At 40.2% G+C, this 25061-nt stretch overlaps 1 protein-coding gene across 7 annotated transcripts in view; it reads right to left on the reverse strand.

Moving 5' to 3' along the window:
* Positions 1-25061, reverse strand: part of LOC149267391 (uncharacterized) — a 423973-nt gene that overhangs the window by 266276 nt on the left and 132636 nt on the right. For 5 of the 7 annotated variants that reach the window (XM_089432487.1, XM_089432448.1, XM_089432463.1 and 2 more), the window contains one exon: positions 23027-23136. In XM_089432487.1, coding sequence (XP_089288613.1) covers positions 23027-23136 — 110 coding nt within the window. The remainder of the gene's footprint in view (positions 1-23026; positions 23137-25061) is intronic. The other 2 variants (XM_089432472.1, XM_089432480.1) reach the window with 1 other exon arrangement.

Below are 25061 nucleotides of genomic sequence, written 5' to 3' on the forward strand. Positions count from 1 at the left end.
CGAGATTGTGTCAGAGCTCTCCCTCTGCATCACTGTGTCAAATCTCTCCCTCTACGTCACTGTGACAATGCATCACTACTCTCCTGGTGCTTCTATGCGTCTCTGCTATGTATTCTCGGCCTTGGACTGAAGTCCCTCTGCCGAACTACCCCTCACTGCAACAAATCACTTGTTCGATTTTCTCAGCAAACCTCGCCCCACAAAAATCGAACTAACTGATCTCTCAAATGTATCTCCAATTGACCCTCAATCTTCCTCTTATACGTTTCCTGTTGATGAATCAACAGCCGAGATTAAGTCCCTAATCAATGGCTAAGATTAAAACAGACTTGATCCTCGTCACTTAGAAGTTTCTCACCCATATTCTTATTAATACCCATTAATATTTTTATTTTCCTAAGTTTAGATTTAGGGACCCATTAAAAATATTAATAATTTTAATAACCCCTCATCTGGGTGGAATTTCTCTAAACGATTTCTGGGTTGTGGTGATCTCATGTGTTCTAGCCCCTCCACATAATTTCGAAGCTAGAGCACATCCGATGCTACCCAAAATCAACACTCCCTCTTAGACAGGAATGTGCTCTAGTAACACTTCTCAGCAGAAGTACTACATTGATCCACTGCATCGATCCTCAGTGTTGTTGATGCTTGGTCTGATGCCCTTCATCCACTACATTGTTGCTTCCTGTACTGCTGCCCATGGCTCTGTCACTGCCACTACTACATCTGTACTATAGTGCCCTCTCAAAATGTTGCCTCATGTTGCCCATAGCACTACCACTGCTAACTGCTGCACTGCAACTCAGTTGCTAAGAAGTAAGCAACTGAAAAACACCCAAAAACTGACATGTTGGTCAGTCTAGATGCGTCGTGATGCTGAAGCTACCTCTGTTGCTAATTTGTGCTCACCCTTTGTTGCTACTGCGTTGCTGCAAACTGCTTTGTGCCTCTCACATTGCTACAACATTCACTGTGTTGCCTCAGACTTTGCCACTCTAGCTTTGCCACTATCACTCCATCACACCTTCCTCCAACCGACACCCATCATTTTTCTACTTTCGTTAAGGGCTCCCATAGTCGAATGTGATCCAAGAGTTTGGGCACCTCAAGGATCCTACCTGCCATGCAGTCCTCTCGACTACAACTCCATGTCGCCCCACCTCTTCTCTAGAGGCACATGAACACTTATGGCACAATTGTCATCCTCGCCTTCCTTGTCAGCTTTTGCTAGAGCAGCCTTCGAGTCAGAAGCCTCCTCCTTGCCCTTATTTCGGGGGCATTGAGTGGCATAATGTCCAAGTTCCCAGCACTTGAAGCATCTAATCTTGGAAATATCCTTCTTCTTCTGCCTTCGCTACCCTTGTTGTCCCAATGATGCGAGAGTTGCATCCTCCTCCTCCTCCTTCTTGACTCGGGCTCCTTTATTGCTACTCCCTGCCTTGGTCAACCTCCTAATCTCTTCTTGTCAAAGAGCTACCCAAATCTCCTCCCAACTGGGGAGAGTCAATCTGCCCAAGATACATTGGAAAAATGTCTCCCAGTCCTCAGTGACTGCATTCAGGGCAGTCCTAACCATGAACTCGAGATTTGGTGTAGACCCCACAAAAGTCAACTGGTCTCGAATCCCTTGCAAATTGAGAAGGAAGGGATCGATCTCTTCTCCCTTCTGCATCTGATACTGTCTTAGCTAATTCTCCAATAGCATCTTCCGTTCAACGGAAGTTCACTGGTACAAGGTGGTCAGCATTTCCCACATCTCCCTTGTTGTGTCTTTCTCAGCAATGTGTGGGACCACATGATCTTTGACCCTGTCTAGAATCATGCATTTAGCCTTCGCCTGGGCCTCCTCGTATTTCTGCAGCGGATCAACATCGACCGAAACAGAAACTACTTTCAAGGCATAGTCCTTGATGCGATGTTTGTCTAGGATTGCCAGGATCCTGGCTTTCCAAATAACAAAATTGGATGCTCCATCCAATCTGTCCTGATCCCTTAGTCTATTGACCGCCATCTCTGCTAAGAAAGAAATAGGACAACTTCTCTTCACCCTCTCCTGCTGCTAGTCCAACAAGACTTAGATCTGGATTTTTTGGCGCAAGAAACCCTCTAAGGAACAAGCTCCTCTAGACTCCCTCTGAGTCCTGATTTCCTTCACAGAAATCCTCCGGCCAAATGTCAAATCACTCCTCCCCAATCCTCCTTTCCTGCTGCAACCCAGATCTAGATTTCTTTGGCCAGAAATCTGTCAAGGCAATGACTCCCTCTACCTCGGCTCTGTCTCCACAAACACGATTCTGCACCAATAGCAACAGCGTCCCACCAACTCCTCAGATTGAATCTGATCTTCTCCCCCAACCTTAGTAACTGATGAATTTGAGCTCCTCCGGCTCTGCGCAATCACTGTGTGAGCTCGATCAGCTCCTCTTGGCCACTGCATCACTCCTTCCTAGTCCAGAAAGATGATGTGGCTTTGCGTGAGCCTGATCTGCCCCTCTCTACTTCTGCGCTAGCCTAGACAGCTGAAGCAATTACTGTCTGGGCTCCTCCCAGCTACTACGTCACCCTCACCTAGCTCAAAATGTTGATGCAGGCACTGCGTGAGCCTCTACGTCACCTCTTCTGCACTGCGTCACTGTCCCTCTACGTCTCTAGCTCTGGAACGGCGCTATCACTCGAGACAGCTGCCTCTCTGCAGCAAATTCTTTGGATCTCCTGGCTGGTGTCTCCAGTCTCATATGATCTTCAACGCTCAGATACCATGTGAAAATTTCTGAATCGACACATCAGAAATCCTACTACAATCACTGGTTTATCATCTCCTAGTTGTTTTTACATTCAACAAGTTATTTAATTATTTGAGCAACGAAGAAAACACTATTGCAGACTACACATACATACAGATCATGAACTGAAATGAAACGAGACAAATACATAAGGGACACCCTTATTTTTGGACAATTGTCCCCGGAAAAACCCAATTCAAGAAAACTGGTGCAGCATATAGAGGGTTTGTATTATTACTGCAGATTTCTGAATAGAACTAGGGTCCCAAATCTGGCTCACCCAATAAAGAATAAACCCGGCCAGCGCCTGGATGAACAAACCCCACAGGTGACTGTGTTGTTCCCAATGGTGGGCAACGATGGCTACTCCAAGCTCTGCGCTAGAACTGCCTCACCTCTTCTAGGAGCTGCATCACTGTGACACTGCGTCACTGAGACCCCTTAGCCTCCACTGCGTCAGAGCTCTCCCTCTGCATCACTATGACACTGTGTCAGAGCTCTCCCTCTGCGTCACTGCGACACTACGTCACTATGTCAGAGCTCTCCCTCTGCGTCACTACGACACTACGTCAGAGCTCTCCTAGTGCTTTTGTGCCTCTATGTTATGTATTCTCGACCTTCGACTAAAGTCCCTCTATCAAACTGCCCCTCTCACAGCAACAGACCACTTGTTCAATTTTCTCAGCAAACCTCGCCCCAGAAAAATCGAACTGACTGATCTCTCAAGTGTATCTCCAACTGACCCTCAAGCCTCCTCTTATACTTTTCCTATTGATGAATCAACGACCGAGATTAAGTCCCTAATCAACGACTAGGATTAAAACAGACTTGATCCTCGTCACTTAGAATTTTCTCACCCACATTCTTATTAATACCCATTAATATTTTTATTTTCCTAAGCTTAGACTTAGCGACCGATTAAAAATATTAATTATTTTAATAACTCCTCATCTAGGTAGAATTTCTCCAAACGATTTCTGGGTTCTAGACATCTCATGTGTTCTAGCCCCTCAACAAAATTTTGAAGCTAGAGCACATCCAATGCTACCCAAAATCAACATCTATAATGGTCAAAAGTAGGAAATTTGTGTTGCAAACCCTGTCTATGTACTCCTGGAGAGGGTCACTGCCTAGAAATACTGCAGCTTTGTTGGTTACCACTACACCTATCTGCACCTCATCAATGGGTAGTGTTGACCACTACCGGTCAACTGCCCATGCAGTACACCTCCTTTCTATTGGCAGAGAGGGGTAGCTCCTGAGCGACGTGTCTGTACCGGCCTACAGTCATCAACAGCTTGATCATTTTTGTTGTAAACCCAGTCTGCATGTATGAATTGTAAATAATCTAAGCAGATCTGAGTCATGTATGTAATATTGCCTAGGTGGACCTAACTTTCTAATGATGATCTGCGTCCCGGGAGGTTTTTAGTCTCACCGATCCATGGATCGGCAGAGTTTTCCTTCAAACCCGACCCCGAAGCCGGGATGCACTTTGTTATTAGGACTTTAGGAGAATCCTAGCGTGTTAATCTGCTAGATTATAGTTGTGTCGCAGAACTGGGTGGTTTATGAGGGTCTGTACTAAGTGGATTCATCCCTTTGAGATGTAAATTGTAAAAATCATGATGAAATGTGTCTTGAGGGTTGAAAATGTTGTAAATCCCCTCATGAGTCCTAGGTCCTAGGTCCTAGGTGATGTTTCCAACGGCTTAGCGTGATGATCCATCTTAAAATGAATTAAAAATTTAAAAAATGAATAAAAATAATAAAATTAAAAAATAAATTCAAAATATTAAAAATTAATTAAAAAAATTAAAAAATAATAAAAAATTAAAAAACATAAAGCAAAAACCCTAAGCAATAAAATAATAATATTTTTGTGAATGCATGCAAAAATAACTTTTTTAAATAAAATCGACGGATGAGATTAAGGGATGTCTTAACCCTCATCGACGGTCGAGATCGCTTCAACATGGATCACCCAAAACTAGCCGTTGGGATCATTTCCTTTATATAGGGTCTTAGGGGGTCATTTTACAGGTTTATCTGATCTGTGAGTCTGTACTGAAAAAGCTCTCTTGTAATCTGATTTTCTGGTTAATAAAAAGACTTTGGGGTTCAAACTGGCTGGTGTTACTCTCTGGAATTGCTGTGAGATGTTTGCTTTTCTGCATATTTCAGTTTTCAGCAGTTAAAATAGCTGGTTTTTCAGAGCATTGTGAGTACAGGTATCTTGCTCACGTGCTAGGGTTTGAATGTTGTAGGGTTTCTGGAATAATGGCAGGTATCTCCATCATTTCTTGAAATCTGGCAGCATTTCTTGCCTTCTTTGCTGATGTTTGCTTGAGGTGTGCAGGAAACCTTTAGGTGAAGGGTATTTGTGGGCGTTTGGGGAAGTTCTGGGCTGAACCAGCCGACTCCCACAGGCTGTTCTGTGCAGAGCCCAGCTGATTGTGCCCTGGGTTAATCTGTTAAAGTTTATTTCATGTTTTACATTGAGAAATTTTCTTTCTGATTCACAGTAAAGTTCAAATTTTCTGATATTTCAAAAGTATTACTGCAATTATTGTCAAATCTAGCTGTACCAGAGCTATAAATTTTTGTGACTTTGGGTAAGTTTTAAAGGGTTTATTGCAAAATTCTGTGTATCTGCCAAATTTCCTTTTCTGCAGGATATCTGTCATCAGGGTTACAGCCTTTTTCTCATTTTGGCATTCGACAAATTTGTAAATTGGTGAACTGGCTTACATCCACCGCTGCATCAACGTGAGAAGTAAACGTGAATGAGGGTGCTTTCTTTCTGGCTAAATCATCCCAGGTATTTCCAAAACCCTGCTGTCTTCATTAACCTGCAAGCACATCACTGAAAAAAAAAAGACAGAGAAATTTTTTTTTGAAACACAAATGGAAGCGAGAATGCATACATAACTTAGGTTTTCGATGTGAGTATTTTGTGATTTGATTTCTGGCAAACGTATTGAGTAATTCCATCAAACCAGCGTGCTCTATAGGCTCCGGCATTTCTCGTTTGGGTTAATACCGGCGTTCACCCCCTTTAAAAAATTACAAAGCCTGTAGCGGAAATCGTTTTGTATTTTGAGCCATTGCACTCACGCATCAGTTTCTCCTCTCAGAAGCTAAGGTTCTGCTGTCATGAATCGCATTTGATTTTCCTCAGTGATTTCTCGCGTGGCCAGGTCGAAGTCTCCAGTGTTAGTGTATGCGTCTGCGTATTGTCTAAATTTTTTTTGGTTTGGGCGTGCGTAGGGTTTATGCTCCATTTCTCCAAATTTCAAGTCGGTTCCAAATCGTTTTGTGCATTCCCGAAGGCATCGTTTTCGCGTTTTTTTTTTAGGTTGAGTCTCATCGCCCAGCATTTCGACTGTCGTTTCTTCTCTGTCGTCTCAGCGTTTGCCTTTACAGCCTTCGTTGCATATCTGAACCCTAAGTCACAGGGTTCGGCGAACCTGAAGCTTCAGGTTCGAAATTCGCCGAACCCGAAAATTTTTTTTCAAGTTCGTTCAGGTTCGCCGAACCTGAAAGGCGAACCTCAAGGCGAACCTGATCGAACCCGAACCTGGTCGAACCTGAACGAACTTCTTCGAACCTGACGAATTCGAACCTGAAAAAAAACGAACTTGAAATCGAACCTGAAAAAATTGCCGCGAATTTCAAGGGTTTTTTAGGTTCGCTGGTTTTTTTTCACCGGTTTTTTAGTTGCCTGTTTATGAATTCGCGGTTTTATTCATGCCTTCCCGCCAAGAATTTCTTTAAAAGCCATGGTGTTGGAGGCATTTGGCACAAGCTGTCCAGTGTCGACTCTCGAGTGGTTTCATTTGTCGTTGCTGAAGCCTGAGTGACTGTGATTCTGTAACTGTGATTCTGAGCGATTGTGAATTTCTTGAGTGTGGTGAGTAGTGAGTCGTGACTGCCACTGGTCTTGCTGCGAGCCTGCGGCCTGCCGGATCGTGTGTCGTGAGTGGCGACGTTGTTTTGCTGCAGCCTGCGGCCTGCCGGATCGTGAGTTGCTGCCCCAGTGCCACTGCCCAGTGCCCATTACCGACCGGCGACAGGTATGTACACACTGCGCGGGAGCCAATCTTCAGAATTTCGGGTCTGTGACTCTGTTCTTAACGTATAAATGTTAACAGTTATATAATGATCCCCCAGTTAACGTTAAATGTTAACAGTTAACAGCTCTAAGGAACTTGGGGCCCCCGCTTTTCTATAGTCTGTGACCATTGTATTTGTCACTTCTTGTCGGCCCGCGGGATTAACCTTGTTGTGCTTCACATTTAGGCTTTAACGCCGAACGGTGCTCACTGCTGGGTGCTTGGGGTCTAGACTCTAAGTCACGAATCACAGGGTTCGGGCCGTCCGCTACCAGATTTGTCGAACAGCGAGAGCATGAATATTAATACTTTACAGTATTAATATTCATGCTCTCGCTGTTCGACAGATCTGGTAGCTCTGAATGAAGCTTCGATTAGTCCATGGAAACGTTTACAGATATGTAAGCTGATCTGAAATATGTAGCTGTGAATGAAATGTGCAGAGGCTTTGCACAAAGTTGTTACATTATACGAATCATTTAACTCAATTTAGATGAAATGAATATTGATTTCAAATATTAGATATTTGTGAGATGGTTTAATATTTAAATATTTGGTTGAATGGACACATTCATTGTTGGTTGTGAAATATCAAATGTCTATTAAATAAGAGCACAGGGCCTTTGGTTGCATCTGTATGTAATGAAAGCAGAGGTATAAAATGTAGGATCTCTGCGTGGGCCTTTGGTTGTATCTGTAAAATTGGAACTAGTAAAGCCTTATGATAAACTGAGATCACAAATTTTCAATAGAGATTCCTCAACTTCAGGTTCCATTGTATGCTCTTCATCAAGTGTTGTCCCTATGTTTTCCATCTCATTATCAGATCCATCTCTTGGCATAGAAATATTGCCGAACTTAAAGTCTTGATTGTCTTATTTTTCCCTAGCTTCCAACTCATCCTCAACAAGGTATTGTAATTTGTGACAAAGCAAACAATCCTTCCTCTGAACCAAGAATATATTCTTATGAGATCTGTACATTTATTATTTCTGCCCTCTTCACATTTTTAAAGAACAGTAACACATGTTTGCCTTCAACAGTTTTGACATTGAGGAATGTTGCCATCTCATCATTCAACCTGTAGGCTGTCAGGCTGTCACCGCTATCACTATCTTCCCTCAAAGCATGTGAAAGAGTGTGTATCCCTTCCATTGGGATCTTAGAATTCTCACTCTTAGGTTCAGAAATATAATCTGATATACGAAATATTTCCTACCCTTCATGAGATTCCTTTTGTAAATCCTCTTCCTCACTGTCTTGGACCCAGTTAAGAGATGGTGGGAGGGCAGCATTATCAAAAGTATAAGGGTTGGCTTTCTTCTTACTTCCCTGTTGTTGTTTTAGATTGATGCCCTTTGAATCACATATAAGTCAGTGCCAAAAACAGTCGCATCCATGATCTTTGCGAGAACTATAGAATTCATGCACAGATTCTTAAATTTTTTTACATCACCCTCCTGAGAACAAGACATATCAATTCTTTGAGCATTGACATTTGCATTTCTTCTCATTTTAAGTAATTGGTTTTGCTATCAATCGACAACATGAGAAAGGGCACAAAGTGTCAAGTTTTGGAATGAGAGTTGGATAAGTTTTTTGAGCCAAGGCCAATGCCTCTACAATTTCAAACGTGTGCCATTACTAAACAGTGAGAAATACACCAGAATAGTCATTCTTATTAATTGCCTCCTATGCAATGACAAAATTACACAATAGTCATTCATTAGGCCTTAGTTATGTAATCAACATTTCAACAATTGGCTGTTATATAGCAAATTAGCAATTAGCAGTAGCACCAACTTACCAAGCAATCCAGCACTCTGATCTTGATAGTAGACAGTATTGGCAGCTGAACATGACTGTCTTTTAAGTTTTACTGCCTATTTTCAATATTTACATCCATTGCAATGTTATTACTGGATGATCAATAGGAGGTTATTTAAATGCCTATTTTATTATGTTGAGCCTTGACATGTTTATGATGGCATTGTTTTGATGCCCTGCTTTCTGGATGGCCCATAGAGCATGCTGCAGATGTTACATTATACCAGAAACCTTTCATTTTCTAAATGTCACACAATCTGTAGAGTATTTTCTTTGATTATAAATTAGTTCTATAATTTTATTCTCTTCAACTTTCAAGGCTTCAACTTCAAGTCGAAAGTTTCATACTAGGCTGTGTACAAATGAGATCATACTAGGCTGTAGCCTTTGGAGAATATTAAAAAGTCCTAACCCCTTCGCTGCCTCAACACAAACAACTAGAGGTCACAGCCTTTTGACATGCATTAGAAATCATTATTTCATAATTTGTGACTCAATAGGCGTGATTCAGTAGATTTTTTTTACTTCTTACTTTTTAATCAAGATATCAAGTTTTATTTATATTTGAATTTCATTATTTTATCATTTGTTTAAATTCGAATTTTAATATGCCATTGCCAACAAAAATGCAGACATATTTGTTATGGCACCTCCAAAGTCAACGGCAGAAGGATGGAAATATGTGGAGAAATTGGACGGGCCTCATGGGAGGCATTTGAAATGCAAGTTATGTAATAATGAATTTTTTGGATCTTTAACTAGAGTCATGGACCACTTGCTGTCTGTCACTAATGGCAAAGGAGGTGGCGTTGAAGGTTGCAAGAATGTGTCTGCAGAGCTCAAGGAGACACTTCAGAAAGATTATGACAATATACAAAAGGCTAAGAAAGTGAATGAAAACAAAAGACAACGTGTTCAAACAGAAATTGCAATGAATTACAATTCATTCTCTGCATTTTCTTCAAGCACGGTTGGTGTTGGGGATTCATCTCAGTCAAAGATCAGTAAATCAAGTGGGACAGCCACATTAAATACTTTTTGGAAGCCCATGCAGAAACAAGCAGTTGATGATGCTGTAGGTGATATGTTTTTTGAATGTGCAATTCCATTTAATGTGGCAAGAAGCCCTTACTTCATCAACGCATGTAAGATGATGGCAGGTTTTGGTAATGGATATCTCCCTCCTAGTTCTGAGACCATAAGGACCACTATTTTGAAGAGGTCAAAAGAAAGAGTTACAAACAATTTGCAGAAGATCAAAGACTCTTGGAAGGAAACAGGGTGCACAATTTTATCAGATGGCTGGTCAGATATGAATCATAGACCTCTTATTAATGTGTTGGTTTCTTGCCCTAAAGGGGTACTTTTTTTAAAGTAGTTGATGCATCAGGGAATAAGAAGACCTCTGAATTTATTTTCAAGATTTTAGAGGAAGCTATTCTTGAGGTTGGAGAAGAAAATGTGGTCCAGGTTATAACAGATAGTGCTTCAAATTGTGTTGGAGCAGGAAAAATGGTCATGGATAAATACAGAAGAATATATTGGACACCTTGTGCTGCCCATTGTCTTGACTTATTGTTACATGACTTGGCAAAGTTTCCATGGATTAATGAGACAGTTCGGAGGGGGAAACAAATTTCTCACTTCATATTTAACCATCAACTCACATTGAGCTTGTACAGGAATAATGCATCTAGAGAGTTGCTCAGGCCTTGTGACACCAGGTTTGCCACATATTATATTACTATCAAAAGGTTAGTTGAAGAAAAAGGGAGTATAAGAGGTGTTTTTTGCAACAATGAGTGGGAGAGGTCTCATCTTTCAAAGGAAGCTAAAGGAAAGGAGTTGGAACAGGTGATTTTAGGGACTGCTTTTTGGGACAATGCTGAGAAGGTCTTAAAAATATGTGAACCAATTGTTGATATGCTTCGCATGGTTGATACCCCTTCCATGGGTTTTGTTTATGAGGGCATGGATCGTGCTAAAGAAGCCATTGCAAAATCTTTTAATAATGAGGAAAATGAGTACATTGCAATATGGGAGATGATTGATGAAAGATGGAAGATGTTGCATAGTCCTTTACATGCAGCAGCTTGTTATTTGGATCCTAGACTCTTTGGGATAGAAAGAACAAATGATGCAGAAGTCATGAATGGCCTTTATGATGCAGTTGAACGATTGGTCCCTGATCAAGAAGAATGCAGGAGAATTAGAGAGCAGCTCCGAGCATACAGGTTGGAAGAGGGAATATTTGCAAGGTCTAGTGCAGTACAAGATAGGCCCAATATTCCTCCAGGGAGATGGTGGCAGTTTTATGGATCAGAGACTCCTGAATTGCAACGTTTTGCAGTTCGTATTTTGAGCCAGGGATCAAGTGCCTCTGCTTGTGAAAGGAACTGGAGTAGCTTTAACCATATCCAGTCCAAGAAAAGAAACAAATTATTGTCTACAAGGTTGGAAGACCTTGTTTATGTTCGCAGTAATTTGAAGTTGGCCTTGAGTAGTGTGGCCAAAGATGCATCTAGTTCCTACGAGCCATGGTTTGATGCTGATTTAGAGCGAGAAGAAGATGATATTAGCAGTGATGGTGATTCACTAGATGATCCAAATGTTGGAATTCCATCTATTGATGACTTTGATGATCCCCATTCTAGTGCCTTTACTATGCCATAGGCCCATATGCACATGATGATTGAGAGCTTTTTGATCATACTAGAGTCTAGTAGGCCATAAGTATAGACTATCTATGTTTTTTGAATTTCCTAGAACAATTTTATGGATTATAACTATTTGGCAATGGTCTTTATGACTTCCTTATTATATTAGCATTGATGATGATGAGCCAAATGATGGAATTCCATGTGTTGATGACTTTGATGATATTATGACTTTGATGATGTTTAAAATTTTGAAATTTGAAGATGTCCTACAATGATGTGTACGTTTAAATTTTGATCATGTTTTGATTATGTGATTTTTTAAAAGATTACTAGTATTTGACATTCATTTAAATTTTGAAGACTGAAAATTATGTCATTTCTTTTTGCAAACTACTATTGTGTATGTTTACATTTAACTAGATGTTAGAATGATTACATTATTGATGTATGTTTACTAATAAGAATTTGTGTTCATGTGTTTATGGATTGATTTTGAATTTTCTATTATTTTGTCATATATATATATATATATATTGAAAAATATGTATAGTCGAACCTAATGCCGAACCTCATTCGAACCTGATCGGAAAATTCGAACTCGAATCGAACTTAATCGTTGTCGAACTCGAACTCGAACTCGAACCGTGTGACATAGTCTGAACCCTGTCACCAAGCATCGTTTCCGCATTTCTGAGGCCGAGTTCCATCTCACTCCTTTTTGTTTTCTGATTTGTTTACATGGTTAAGCTGCTGTCCAGGTTTACGATTTCTCCACCAGATTTCATAGTATAATCGATTACAGTCAGTGGGTCATTTTATATATATCTGCGTCTTGATATCTTTCAGCGGTTTGGGTCTAGTTACGTTTAGGTTGGTTTGGTGTTGACGGCTCAGTTTTCACGCTAGGGCAGTCACGATTTTCATTTTTTCGATTTTGTTTTAGACTTAGGATTTAGCTGTATTCATATTTTAAATCTTTGAGTTTTATTTTAGTTTTGTTAATTTTAATAGTTATATTTTAGTGTATTGCTGTTTAGATTTAGATTTTATGTTTTAGATTTATTTATTTATTTTTTTTTTATTTTTTTTTTATTTTTATTTTTTTTTTTTTTCGTTTTAATTATAGTTTAGATTTAGATTTAGATTTGAATTAGATTTTAAATTTTGATTAAAAAAAAAAAAAAGAGAAGGAAAAAGAATTTTAGGCTCTAGACTTAGTTTATTTTGCCAGCTTCAGTCTTTTTACTCATGCTTTATCTTTCACGCTGAGATCTGAACACAAAATAGATATCTGGATTCACTGTTATTTAAAGCAATTTATTTCTCTTAGTTTGCTGGATATCGTTATTTGAGGAGCCTTGTGGTTTACTAGATATTTAAAGCATCGCTCTCTTTGTCTGACAATAAATGATTGCTGTCCGTGGCTCATGTTCTTAGATCATCTAGCTAGTAATCATTCAGATCTTGTAAGGCACTGGTCTATCAAATCAATAAAACCATTTTAGTGCATCTCGTCTCCCGGCCCAACTGTTTGGCAGTTGGCCTTTCATTTTTCCTCAGGGTCTACCCCCCTTAGCCGTGGGAGACAGGCTTAAACGGAGGGATCGGGGATCAGAGTGACAGCCCCTGGTCTGAGCGTTGTCGTGTCAATCCGCGCGACAACAGGTAGGACCAAATATGGATGCACCACCATTTGCAAAAGATCCTCCCTCATTTGATCGGAAACTCCATGCTCACCTAGTCTACCGATGTCCTGTAAAACTATCCTATCTAGCTACAGCACCCCCTGACGACAAGAGTCTGCAAATACTACCACCCTGCTAGTTGTCTATATATTCACCTGCTCCTCATCAATGGTTGGCCCCGAGGATGGTTGCTCATCCTCCTCCGTCATGGGTTCTACATGAGCCTCTAACTGGCTCTCTAAGAATGGCTCCTCATTCACACTGTGCACATCAACCTCCTCAACTAACCGATGCTTCTCTATGTGCTCTCCATGTTGAATCATCACTCGCTCATCTGGAAAGTTCGCCCCCCGGACAATCTGTTGCTCATCATACGCCTCCATCTTACATGGATGCATACCTGGGTTGTTATCATCAACTCCCCATCAGATCTCATCCTCCTCAGAGGTATCCTCATAACAACCCATGGACTCAACAATAGAAGAAGAATCTGTTGGGAATCACGATTGTTGTTAGACCAAAATCTGCAAGTGTTAGTCAACGATCGCATTACCAGAGAAGGATCCACGAGGGGCGATTAGTCCATGTCACGAAACACATGGGGAGCGTTGGTTTATCCAATGTCCAACAATCTCCCCCCCAACACGAGTCGAGTGTGTATCGAACTCGTGACCTACGCTCTGATACCACTTGTTGGGAATCACAATTGTTGTTAGACCAAAACCTGTAGGTGTTAGTCAACGATTACATTGCCAGAGATAAGGATCCACGAGAGGCGGTTAGTCAATGTCGCGAAACACACGGGGATCGTTGGTTTATCCAATGTCCAACAAAATCCTCATCCTGAAGATCAAAAGGAATCTCCTCTTTATCTACCCCTATCATATCCTCAGTGTCACTCCAGCATGAGTGGTCAAGTCCCCAAGGTTCCTTGCAAATGAAGCAACAACCCTTCCTCCTCAGCTCATTCATGCTACATGGTTGGTCACCACAAATCCATTGCAACTCCTCATTGGTCAACCATCTCTTGAACAATTCAATGTTCTACTCAACTAACCTTTCAGCTAGTTCATAAGCAACAGGTAAAACCAATTGTTCCTCCCTCCAAATGGCCAACAACCTACACTGCAACCTCCTGCAAATGGCATGATGGCCTCCCATACATGAGGACATAGACTACATGTATGTCATGATTATGTCAGAATGACGTTTCGTAATGCTGAAAAAGCATTGGAACATCTGCAAGATCAAGTCATTACACTCCAGCTCAAACATGAGGTCATAAGATATAACCAAGCCCATGACTTCTAGAATCTCTAACCTCTTCCCAAAGGTAGGGCTCTCACTGTTATCCAAATCCTAAAAGGTCTCCACTATCAGTGTGAAGACTCTCCTCATAATCTCATCACTGTAAGGAGGTATAGATGCGGTCAGCATCATGATACTATTGAGACAAGAGGCAACTGGAAATTTGACCCCTACACAAGGGTGCTCCAAAAATATGTGTTGTATGAGAGCAAGCATGGCTGGTTTTAGAGCCCAAATCAAGCTCTTACCATCTAACTGCTGGACCTTGGAGAGGGATGAAGCAAGTTCTTTGAGTTTGAGAAGAGCTTTTGTTGTAACCACAATGCATCTCAAATCTATTCCAAGTGCATAAATTTTGGGCCCCAATTCATGTTCTTCTTGTGGCTGCTCTTGCTGTAACATAGAAAGTATCCCCTTGGAAAGGGATCTATTGGTTGTTGCTACTAAGTTATTAAGGGACTTTATAGAAGTTCCGTACATGTTTTAGCTGAATGAGTACATCAAAATGTTTTATGCATGACTTTGCCCGACAATCCAACACTCAGCAATGCTACCATTGACAAATATATGGCAAAATGCAGGGTTGTTTAACTCAGCCATTACTTTTGACTCCATACAAGCACAGTAAGGGCTTGACATATTAACAACAATATGCGTATTGACTCAAATAGAGGTTTACTCTCCCCCATGACTGGACTCTTCACTCGACACAATAATGTGACCATCAACATATAGACATTACAGGGCTCATGACCAATACAATAGTGACAATGACAAACTTCAGCTAGGCAATACTCTGCTATAAATTTCAAAGTTTGTCATGGATGCCTTTGCAACGATTTGTGCTCAGGACTTTATCAAATCACTATTTTAATGCAAATCTGGAAGTTGCGATTTATGCCTCTGTCTTGCTTCAGATCTGGAACATATAGGCTAGGAAAGGGTTCATATACTAATCTGGGCAGTTTCGCCTCAATAAGCCAGTCTCAGTCCTTAGACAAATCAGCTCTCATGAGCCCTCGGCTTCCCTATTTTGGAATTGCAACAATTTGTCTCATACAAACCACGGCTGTAGGTACACTTTCACAATGACAACTCAAATAAAATAGAGAGTAGCCAATATACACCCAAAAATGAAGTGTTCAAGAGTTCAAGATGATTTATATAAGCTTAGAAATTTTACATATGTAACTGGTAAACTAGAATTGTTCCATTTACTTCTGCCCAATAATTACACAGAGGATTAGTGAAATAGAGGAACCTGAGATTTTGCCTTAACCACAGCTTAGTCAATGATGGGAGTGAGGCCGACAATGCAGATTCTGAAGTATTAGCATCCAAACTGTGCCGCTGTTTCACTGCAAAATCTGGAAAATATGGATAATGCCTCGCTAAGTTGCTTTTGTTGTAGATAATCCTTGTCTTGTCCAACGAGAAAAAGTCAAGGCCTGCTCAGTGTTTTTAGCAATCCTCCAATAATGGTCCACGTCCTCTTCAAACCAAGAGAAATTTGTCCTCTAGTGATGGAAATCTGACCCAAAAATGCAATAATTGGTTCAGTTGCAAGAATAAAGGAATTTGAACCCCTTATCCCTCACAGAATCTCGCCCTAGCAGAGGAGAAAACGTCTAGCACTGATGCAACAATGGTTTGACTTTCAGAATAAGGTAGCTGGACTCTCTGGCTGATGAAATTTCTGAAGAAATTCATTGCAATTTGGTTCCTAACTCCATGTTCCACCAGAAGAAACGTCACAGCTCCAGATCAGAATCTCGGTTCTCCTTGTAAATCGACACACCAGCTCTTTATTTTGAGCATTCGACTTCCTCCTATTGGCAAATAAATTTAACACGGCCCTCAAGTCTTCTCACAATTTGACAAGAAGTCAATCCCTGGAGTTAACAGCAGTCTCACCTCAAAGTCAAACCCTAGCTCAATAATGATTCCATTCCTCTGCCAAACAAATGCGACTTCAGAGAATGGTTGATAATCATGATTTTGGTCTCGATAGTCTCTAGGCATCATCACTGTTGGTTTCGATAGTCTCCCTAGTGGAACCTCCAGTTTCGCTCAGCCTCTTCAGGTGCCCCTCTTCCTGGGTGGTTGGTATTGCTCTCTCTGTTGCAGGAACTCTTTGAAGTGCTCTCTGTCTTAGTCGTTCGGCCTCCCCATTGCCTCTTCAATGCCTCGCTAACTACGATAACCGCGGCATGGGGGTGGTAATTTCAACAATGCAGATCGTCCTGCTATGTGCTCCAGTTCGTCTTCCGGGAATACCGTTAGCACAAAGTGTGAAGTGAAGTCGCGCCATCTCTAGCTCGATCTACAGGACAAATTGAGGCTCTAGCAATAATGGAATCTTTGGTCGCGCAACTTCGAGACATTCAACTTAACATTGACATCATTCGCGACCACAGGTATGAAGACCGTAATGAACTTGTTGCATATATGAATGATATCCAATATAGTCAAAATGAGATATTAGCACAGTTGGATTCTCTCCATCGCAGCCACCAGGGCACGAATGACCACCTCTGAAGCCTGGAAGCTCGAGTGGAACATATAGATTTTCACATGAATGAGTGTGTTGGATACTTTGTAGCTCCCCCTATACTCCCTCCTCATCCCCCTCCTTGATATGCTGCCATTGATCTATGTAATCTTTTGGCTTTTTTCTCCATGCACAATATGGTTTCTATGCCATTTGTCTGTGTAATTTTTTGGCCTTTTCCTCCATGCACAATATGGTTTCCATGCACAATTTTTTGGCTTTTTTCTCCATCCACAATATGGTTTCTATGCTTAGTGCAGTTTACATCAATTTCTTCTTAATAGCCACTGATTAGCAATCACATTAACATATAGTAAAATGCAAATAGAACATTAATAGATCGACAAAAAACAAGCCAAGACAAGAGACACCAGCTGTGGCGGCTAGCCAGGGACAATGTGGGGAAACCCTTTGATCAATCCTTCTATAATCTTCAATAATTCAGCAGAGAGAGAAATAGTACAAATACATAAATCTGTAATTTTAGGACAGCAGCAGCAAACCCTAACCAGCAAAGTCAAATCTGGTGAAACAAGATGAAATTGACCTCCAATATGCTTGGTCAATTTCTCGATCATCTAGGCCTCCAAAAGCAAGAAGAGGCAGTCCATAAACAGTCCGAAAAACCCAGTCAAATGAAATCAACCTGCTGCTATGAACTAGGGCAGTCAACGCTGGTCAAACCAGAGGTCAAAATGCCTCGGTTTGTGTGCCAAAATTTGCGGCCTGCCTAGGAGAGGCAGCCACACCAAAACCACACTCCTGAAAGGTCAACGCTGGTCAAAATGACTTGCTGCAGCCTTGGTCAAAGTCAACACAGTCAAACAGATCTGCGTCCTTCTTTCCTGCGTTCTTTTGCATCCTCCAACTTCATCCTCTTCTTTCCCACGTGTGTGTGCTGCTCCTTGTGTGTAAACCCAATCAATAAAGGAGAGAAGAATGTGAGAGATGAGATGATGGAATAATGCCTCAACCTCTCTTGTATTTATATGAAATGCTCAACATGTGTACCACAGATTTAGCCGCTAACCGACCTTGACAATTTGTCAAGTAAATACAAATAAATTCATATCTCCATAAATACTTGTTAGAATCGGATGATCATTAGATCAATTCTACACCTCTCGATGAGAGGAATCCAAGAAAAATATCAGCTGCCATAAATAAGATGCCCCACATAGAGTTTGGCCCTAGTTGCCAATTTTAACAATAATCTATCACTTGAAGTGCATTGAGTTACAGGTTGCTCCAAGCTTTGGCCTCCAAGTTCACAGACTAAGAAGGGGTCACACTCTTGTTTGGCTCCAAGTCTTGATCTAATGAAAATCTTATTCAAGAGGGCTTTGAGAAAATTTGAAAAATTATTCTCTCATTATTTCAAAAATTATTTTACTTGGGCCATAAAGTTTAATATGCTAATGAGAGCAAATTTCATTTTGTAAATATTTGTAAATTATTTTTCCACTAACCCTTGTATTTTAAATACTAATTTCTCATATTTTGTATAGTATTAGGGGTTGGGGATTTATTTCAATTTTTGTATATTGGGTTCTTGGGTCTTCTCTATTTCATTTGTGCAGGTGATAGCTCAAGGGTTTGAAGCAGAACTTAATTTCTGCGCTATTCATTCAAGAGGAGGAGGTTGATCTAGGCCTTAGAGGGTAAGATCTAGCCTCACCAAGTCACATTGCTCAACGTCCAGCTGAAGAAGGAAGTCATTAGCCCTTAAAGGAACTTTAGCAGTGGTTCTTGAAGTAAGAAGTCAATTTTTTTGTGTTTTGACGCCTCTTAAGGCTCGTCGCAGGGATTACAAGGCCTACTGGGCTTGGACACAGACCTAATTGAGCCAAATCCCCCTAGCCGCAGCCCTTGTGAGGGCTCATACCCTAGTGACGACCCTTTCGGGCTTAGTTGAAGGCCTTTAGGGCCTTCCTTTCTTAGCCACTAGCCATTTTTGGCCTTTTTCTTGTGACCACAGGCCTTAAATCCTCCTCCTTAGCAGCAGCAGCCCTTTAAGGGTTTGAAACCCTTAGTGGCAGCCTCCTAGGGCTAAGCCGCAGGCCTTATTAGGCCTTTATTCTCTTTTTGCAGTCATTTTTTGGCTATTTCTGAGTTTAGAACTTGAAATTTGGCATTAATATTTGTTTTGTAGGCTTATGGTAAGTTGGCAGGGTTTCAAGTTGATGTCAAGATAATTTTGCCAAGCTAACATTTGGTGTTGCAGACTTCTCATTAAGGATTCAAGGGCTTGAGGTCTCATTAGTACATCATTCAGCCCTAGAAGCCTTAGCTGCAGTCACAAGAGGGTTGATCCATTATTTGTTAATGCTAATATTTGCATTGCAGGTGTTTGGAAGAGTCCAAGTGCATTTTGGAAGTCAACTGGGCATCTCACAATGCCCTAGGGCCAAGGGTTTGCTCTCTAACCCCATTATCCTCCTCAATGTTTTATGTTCCGATCTGAAATCATCTTATAACAGTGGGAAAATCTCTGAATACACAGCTTAAAAGAGCCCTAAAATACTTTAAAGTAAGTCAATAACCATCATACATTTAATTTCAAGTGATAGGAAAGATTTGGGTTATTGCATTTTTTATGTTCTAAGTGAATTTAGAGGACTGTCATATGATTTTTAAGGTCTGATATATGCATTTACAGTTCTGATATAAATCATAACAGTGATAAAAGGAACACCTAAAGTCACAAGAAACTCATTTTGAAGCTTTTAAGGATTATTTCTCTCATCGGCAAAGTGATTTAAGTGGTTTTGCTCCAAGTGGTTTGACTAATCATTGTGAAAATACAATTGTTGTCTTGCTGGTCACTATTTGCATCTTGCATTGCATCATTGGCATAATTTTGCTTTTGTCTCCATTAGCATTGTATATAAACATCTAAAGCAAAAATTAAAGAAGTTGTGCCCTAAGGAAAGTAATTCCATTGTCATTTAATTGAGCATCTTGTTGTAAGAAGCTTAAATGATTGCTAATGCTCTAAACTTCTATTGATATTGCATAAGTGTATATTGCCCTTTCCCTTGTTACTTTTAGAGCATCTTGCTTATTGAAGAACATTGTGTCTAATTGCTAAAGTGATATAATATTGTTCTTGCTCCTTATTGTTATCATTTAAAGAACATTGAGATTGTTAATTGATAAGATTACTTTATATATCTTTTGAGCATTCCTCATTGTCTCATTTGGTTTCTAATTTGCATATCAAGACAATTGGTAAATTGGTGCTCCTTGCTTGTCATTGTCATTGCTTTAGAGCACTTATCTCATTAAGATTGTTAAGTCCTTGAATAAATCTTGTGATTGAATAATCTATTGGAAGTTGCTTGTCTCATTGACTCGTTGGAGAGATCGGTTTTGAAGCACTTTAATTAGCAAATCAAGTGGCTCGTTGGCACATTTGCTTTAGTGAGATTTGTTCCTGTATTTGCTCTTCAAGTACTTCTTTTATGCTCTTGTGTTGAATATCATTGAATCTTAAGTGATTTAACTTTAAGTACTTAAAAGTCATCTAACAATCTCACTTAAAACTATCACTCACAACTTGCATTTCATCCCAGGATTAGTTGTGCATTAATAAATTTACCTCCAAGAATAATCTTGGTTGATAGAAAGATAGGACCCCCTCTCTCTTGGCTCGTGACGCTTGATCCTTGCAGTAAGGTTAAAACTTAAAACAAGCGACCTTGCAGTTCTCTTGTGGACATCCCTTGTAGGAACGAAGACACCTAGGTCGTCAGAACCTCACGAGAGGCATCGTTAATGAGGCCATAGCTTCCTTCTAGTGGGCTTCTTTCTACATCCTTCTTGCGATACTTGCTTCAAGACGACTAAATTGAGGGCTCTAATCTAGAATAGGCATTCTAATTAAATTAACCAAGAGCTTGCATGTCACTTAGTTTTTGGTGTTGCATCTCATATAGGATAATTTCTCATCGTAACAGCAACTGTTCATCTGGTAACTTGGTATCTTAATTCATATTGTGCAAGTAATTTGACTCCAAAGGCACCGGTCTCATACTTAAAGTTCCTTAAATCCAATCAAGTTATGCTAAACAATCAAACTTGTCAATTTTCCTTAACCAAGGTGCTAGGCCATTCAATTGTGTCTCTCGAACCCATCATCTCATCCATAGGGACTACCCCCCTCATCCTGTTGTAGGGAGACAACTTAAATGGAGAGGGTCGGGATCAGAGTGACAGCCCCTGCCTTGAGCATTGTCGCATTCTCGTGTACAATTTGGGCGAAAACACCCATCGATCCTTTGAACCCAGATCTTGAATTTACTCTTTCATCCACTGCAAACCCTAGTTTGGCATACCTTTATCTAGTGGATTTTTATTATAGGATTCTTAGGAGGGTATTTGTTGATTTGGGGTAGCACCGGATGTGCTCTAGCCATGAAAATTGGTAGAGAGGATAAAGCACATGAGATCTCCAAGACCCAGAAATGGTTTGGATAAATTGTACCTGGTTTGGGAGATATTAAAATAATTAATATTTTTAATGGAGTTCCTAAGTCTAAACTTTGGAAAAATAAAATATTAATGGGTATTAATATAAAACTGGGTTAGAAGGTTCCAAAGTCATGGATCAAGCCAAATCTAATATTAGTCGTTGATTAGAGATTTAATCTCAGTCGTTGAAGGACCAACAAGAAAAGTATAAGAAAAGGCTTAAGGGTCAGTTGGAAGATACACTAGAGTGATCAGTCATTCATTTTGCTAGAGCAGGTTTGCTAAGCAAACGTGAATCAGTGATCAACAGCGAGGGGCAGTGAGTACTGGACTGAGACGCAGAGGCAGAGACAGTACTGAGAGACTAGCGCAAAAGCAAGGAGAGCGAGAGCAACAGCCAGTTCAAGCCACGCAGAGCCCAACAGAGACAGCGCAGAGGCCAGAGGGACTGCGTCATCCACGCAGAGGTTGTTGGAGTGACGCAAAGGGTTCCAGAGGCTGCATAGTGCCTCAAAGGGCTGACGCAGAGGGTCCTGGGGCTGATGCAGGTCAACAAGAGGCTGACGCAAAGGCCAAAAAGGCCAGCGCTGAGCTTCAAAGTCGCCGGAGAGGGTTTCGTGGGATAGGTTTTCTGAATACCTGTTTCCGAATATAGAGGTATTGTTGCTGTGTATTTGTCTTTGTTGGGTGAGCCGGTTAGGCACCCAATTGTACTCAAGGAAATACTGCATAATAATAAACCCTCAAAATAGTTGCGTCGGTTTTCCCGCATTGGGTTTTTCCGAGGACATTTGTCCAAAAATAACAGTGTCACTTGTGTGTTTGTTTTCTTTCAACTGATGATCTATAGATGTTGTGACTGTATTGTGTTTATTTCGTTATTTAAATGTTTTAAATAACTTGTTTAGAATTTACAAGTAGAAGAAATAAACCAGTAGAATACAAATTAATTTTCTAACCAATCAACTTAGAAAATTCAACATTATTTAGCTTAAGATTATTAGGTTACTTGATCCCTAATACCTACCAGGGAAGCCTCCTTAGTGTTGGATTGCCTCCTTTACTAAAAGTAGGGGAGTAGTTGCTAAGGTGACAATGGTAACTCGAATGTTTTGCTCATTGTCTAGGTTACCTATTGAGACTTTGCAATAGGTGCTAGATTTTTTTGTAACAACCCCATTGGGCAACTTTTACCACTACTGGACATTAATATATAAAATTTGTAAATATAGGTCACCCGAGACCCCAATGCACCTTAATAATCCTATATATATGATATTTACCATACACAAGCATAGTTGAATAGGACTTTCTATAGCCAATAAAAAAGAAAGAACCTTGGAGGATTTCCCCAAGTATCAACAATAAAATGTATTCATTGGTTTCTAATATGCAACTTTGGTTATTTGTATTGAAATGAATGTCTAAGTTTGCTTTAGGTTTACAAATGTCAACTAGTGTGAGTTTTTTATATTTGAGGACAAACATGAGGTCAAAGGTTAGTTTTCAAAACAATGAATAAAAACAAGTTATAATCAAAATTGTATCGATGCATAAGTTAAAAAGGGCCTATGAGAAATCACTTTATACATGAATATGAAATTCTTACTCAAATGCTTACTTGAATTGGCGTCACATCAATAGTAAATCTATCACTGATGTCCCTTTCTCGGGCACAAACACAAGAAAGTCTTTCCCCAACCCATGTCACTGATCCAACTAGAGCATCAACTACAACAACAATTAAAGAAAGCACTTAGTAGTAATATAAATTGTCTCTAAAATGCAAAGCAAAGAATTTCAAAATCAATTACATGTTGTCAACATCCAAGCTCTCATGTGAAGAAAATCACAATAAGTAACCCTCATACTACATTTCCATTCATATGAAAAGTTGAAACCTTATCATGCAAATCATAAATGAAGAAAGCCACTGTCCAAAGTTAAAACAAGGTAAACATAAGTTTCGAGAGGGGGGAAAGCTATTCAATGAAAAATGCCCAGATTTATCTAGGAAAATAGAAAGAGAACATCCTCTACTCAAGTATTGTAAATATGCATGTATTGTTCATTATAAACTCTAAATTGTATTAGAAAAAAGAGTAACTTCCAAAATAGATAGTTTTTTACTAGAAAATACTAAGAATCTATGATACTTAAATATAAATTAATTATTACCAACAATGCTTTGTATAATGGTTTTAACCAATAATTTTCCATGATGATCTTTTGTATTTCTCTTTTGTGGACATATATAGGACTTTAACATTTAGCATTTTTCTTGTGTATTTTCATAGTTTTCATTATCAGCCTTGTAATAGGAACTTATGTGTAACGATAAGATCTCCATAGTAGGATAAGGATGAAATCAAAAGAATTTTTTAACTAATTCCAACTATTGCAAAATCTCATAGTGTTTGTAGAGGCTATCTTAAAAACATTTGGGCATCATCACAAAGTTGAAAATCACATTTTTTATTCAACGATATTAGGACTTTCATGTAGATGTTATCATTTTATAAAGAAAATGTAACATTCACCCTATTGATTGGTGAGTTGCACTTAGCAAGTGTTATGAAGACTCCATAGCCCAAGACACAATACACATCAATTTTTTTCAAAATTCCAGAAGTCAACAGGGCATTCTAGCCCCTTTCTCTCTCCTCTCTCTAAATTTTGTTATCAAATTCCACAACCCTGCGGGGAATTGTAAAAATGTCGCTAGCATGATGAAAAAAGCTTTGTAACAAGCCTAGGAGACTTGGACCCTGTCATCAAGTGAGTCCACTTTAGAGTGTTTTTTCTCACTTACCTGATTATTCGCATTTTTTAACGACGAATAACTCGCTGAGTTTTTTCACTCATAGATACCCCCAAAGTTGGAGTGCGGTTTGATGGTGTTAATTTTAGGGCTAGAATGTTCTTTGTTGTAGATAATTGCATTTTTTAACTTTTTCAAAATTTTCACATTACATTCACCCCATAACATCATATCATCATTAGCAATTATGTAGAGATAACAATAACATCAACAATGAAGCGAAACATTAAGGAACAACAGGAGAAAAGCGTACACAATAGAGACACCAGGATTTAGGTCAAAGACCAGGGCAAAAGCCCACAAGGGGGAAAACCCAACCAGATTCTTCTTCTTAGATATTCAGCAAATGTTCAGCTGAGATACAATGTATAAATATAATGAGACACAAGTCCTACTACAACAAATACATTAGGCGTTCTAGGGCCAGCCATCTCGGATCCACTTCCGAACGTCGGCCCGCCCAGGGCGTCCTCCTCCATACGTCGGCCCAATCTCGGTTTTTCAACTCTCCCTATGACTCATCGTCGCGGCGGTCCACACTTAGCCGAATTTCCATTTCGATTTTCTAACTCCCATGTGATTCATCCATGCGCGCTCACCAGGGCGCTCAACAAACGAATTGCCTTGGCGTGCTTTTCCAACTCCTCGCACCCTCACACAACTTACCAGGGCGCGTTTAACTGAATCGTCCCACTCGTCGTATCATCGGGCGCGCTCGCCCATCGCCTTTAACTGAACTCGTGCGGTCTTCGCATAAAGTCGACTCGTCGCACATAACCGCAGATGACTCACCTGTCGCATAAAACCGACTCGGGCACCCGTAGCACACACGGCG

This window comes from Pinus tabuliformis, chromosome 6 (assembly GCF_031772625.1).
Source record: "Pinus tabuliformis cultivar Carrire ecotype Pingquan chromosome 6, CPIR1, whole genome shotgun sequence".
Classification (NCBI taxonomy): domain Eukaryota; kingdom Viridiplantae; phylum Streptophyta; class Pinopsida; order Pinales; family Pinaceae; genus Pinus; species Pinus tabuliformis.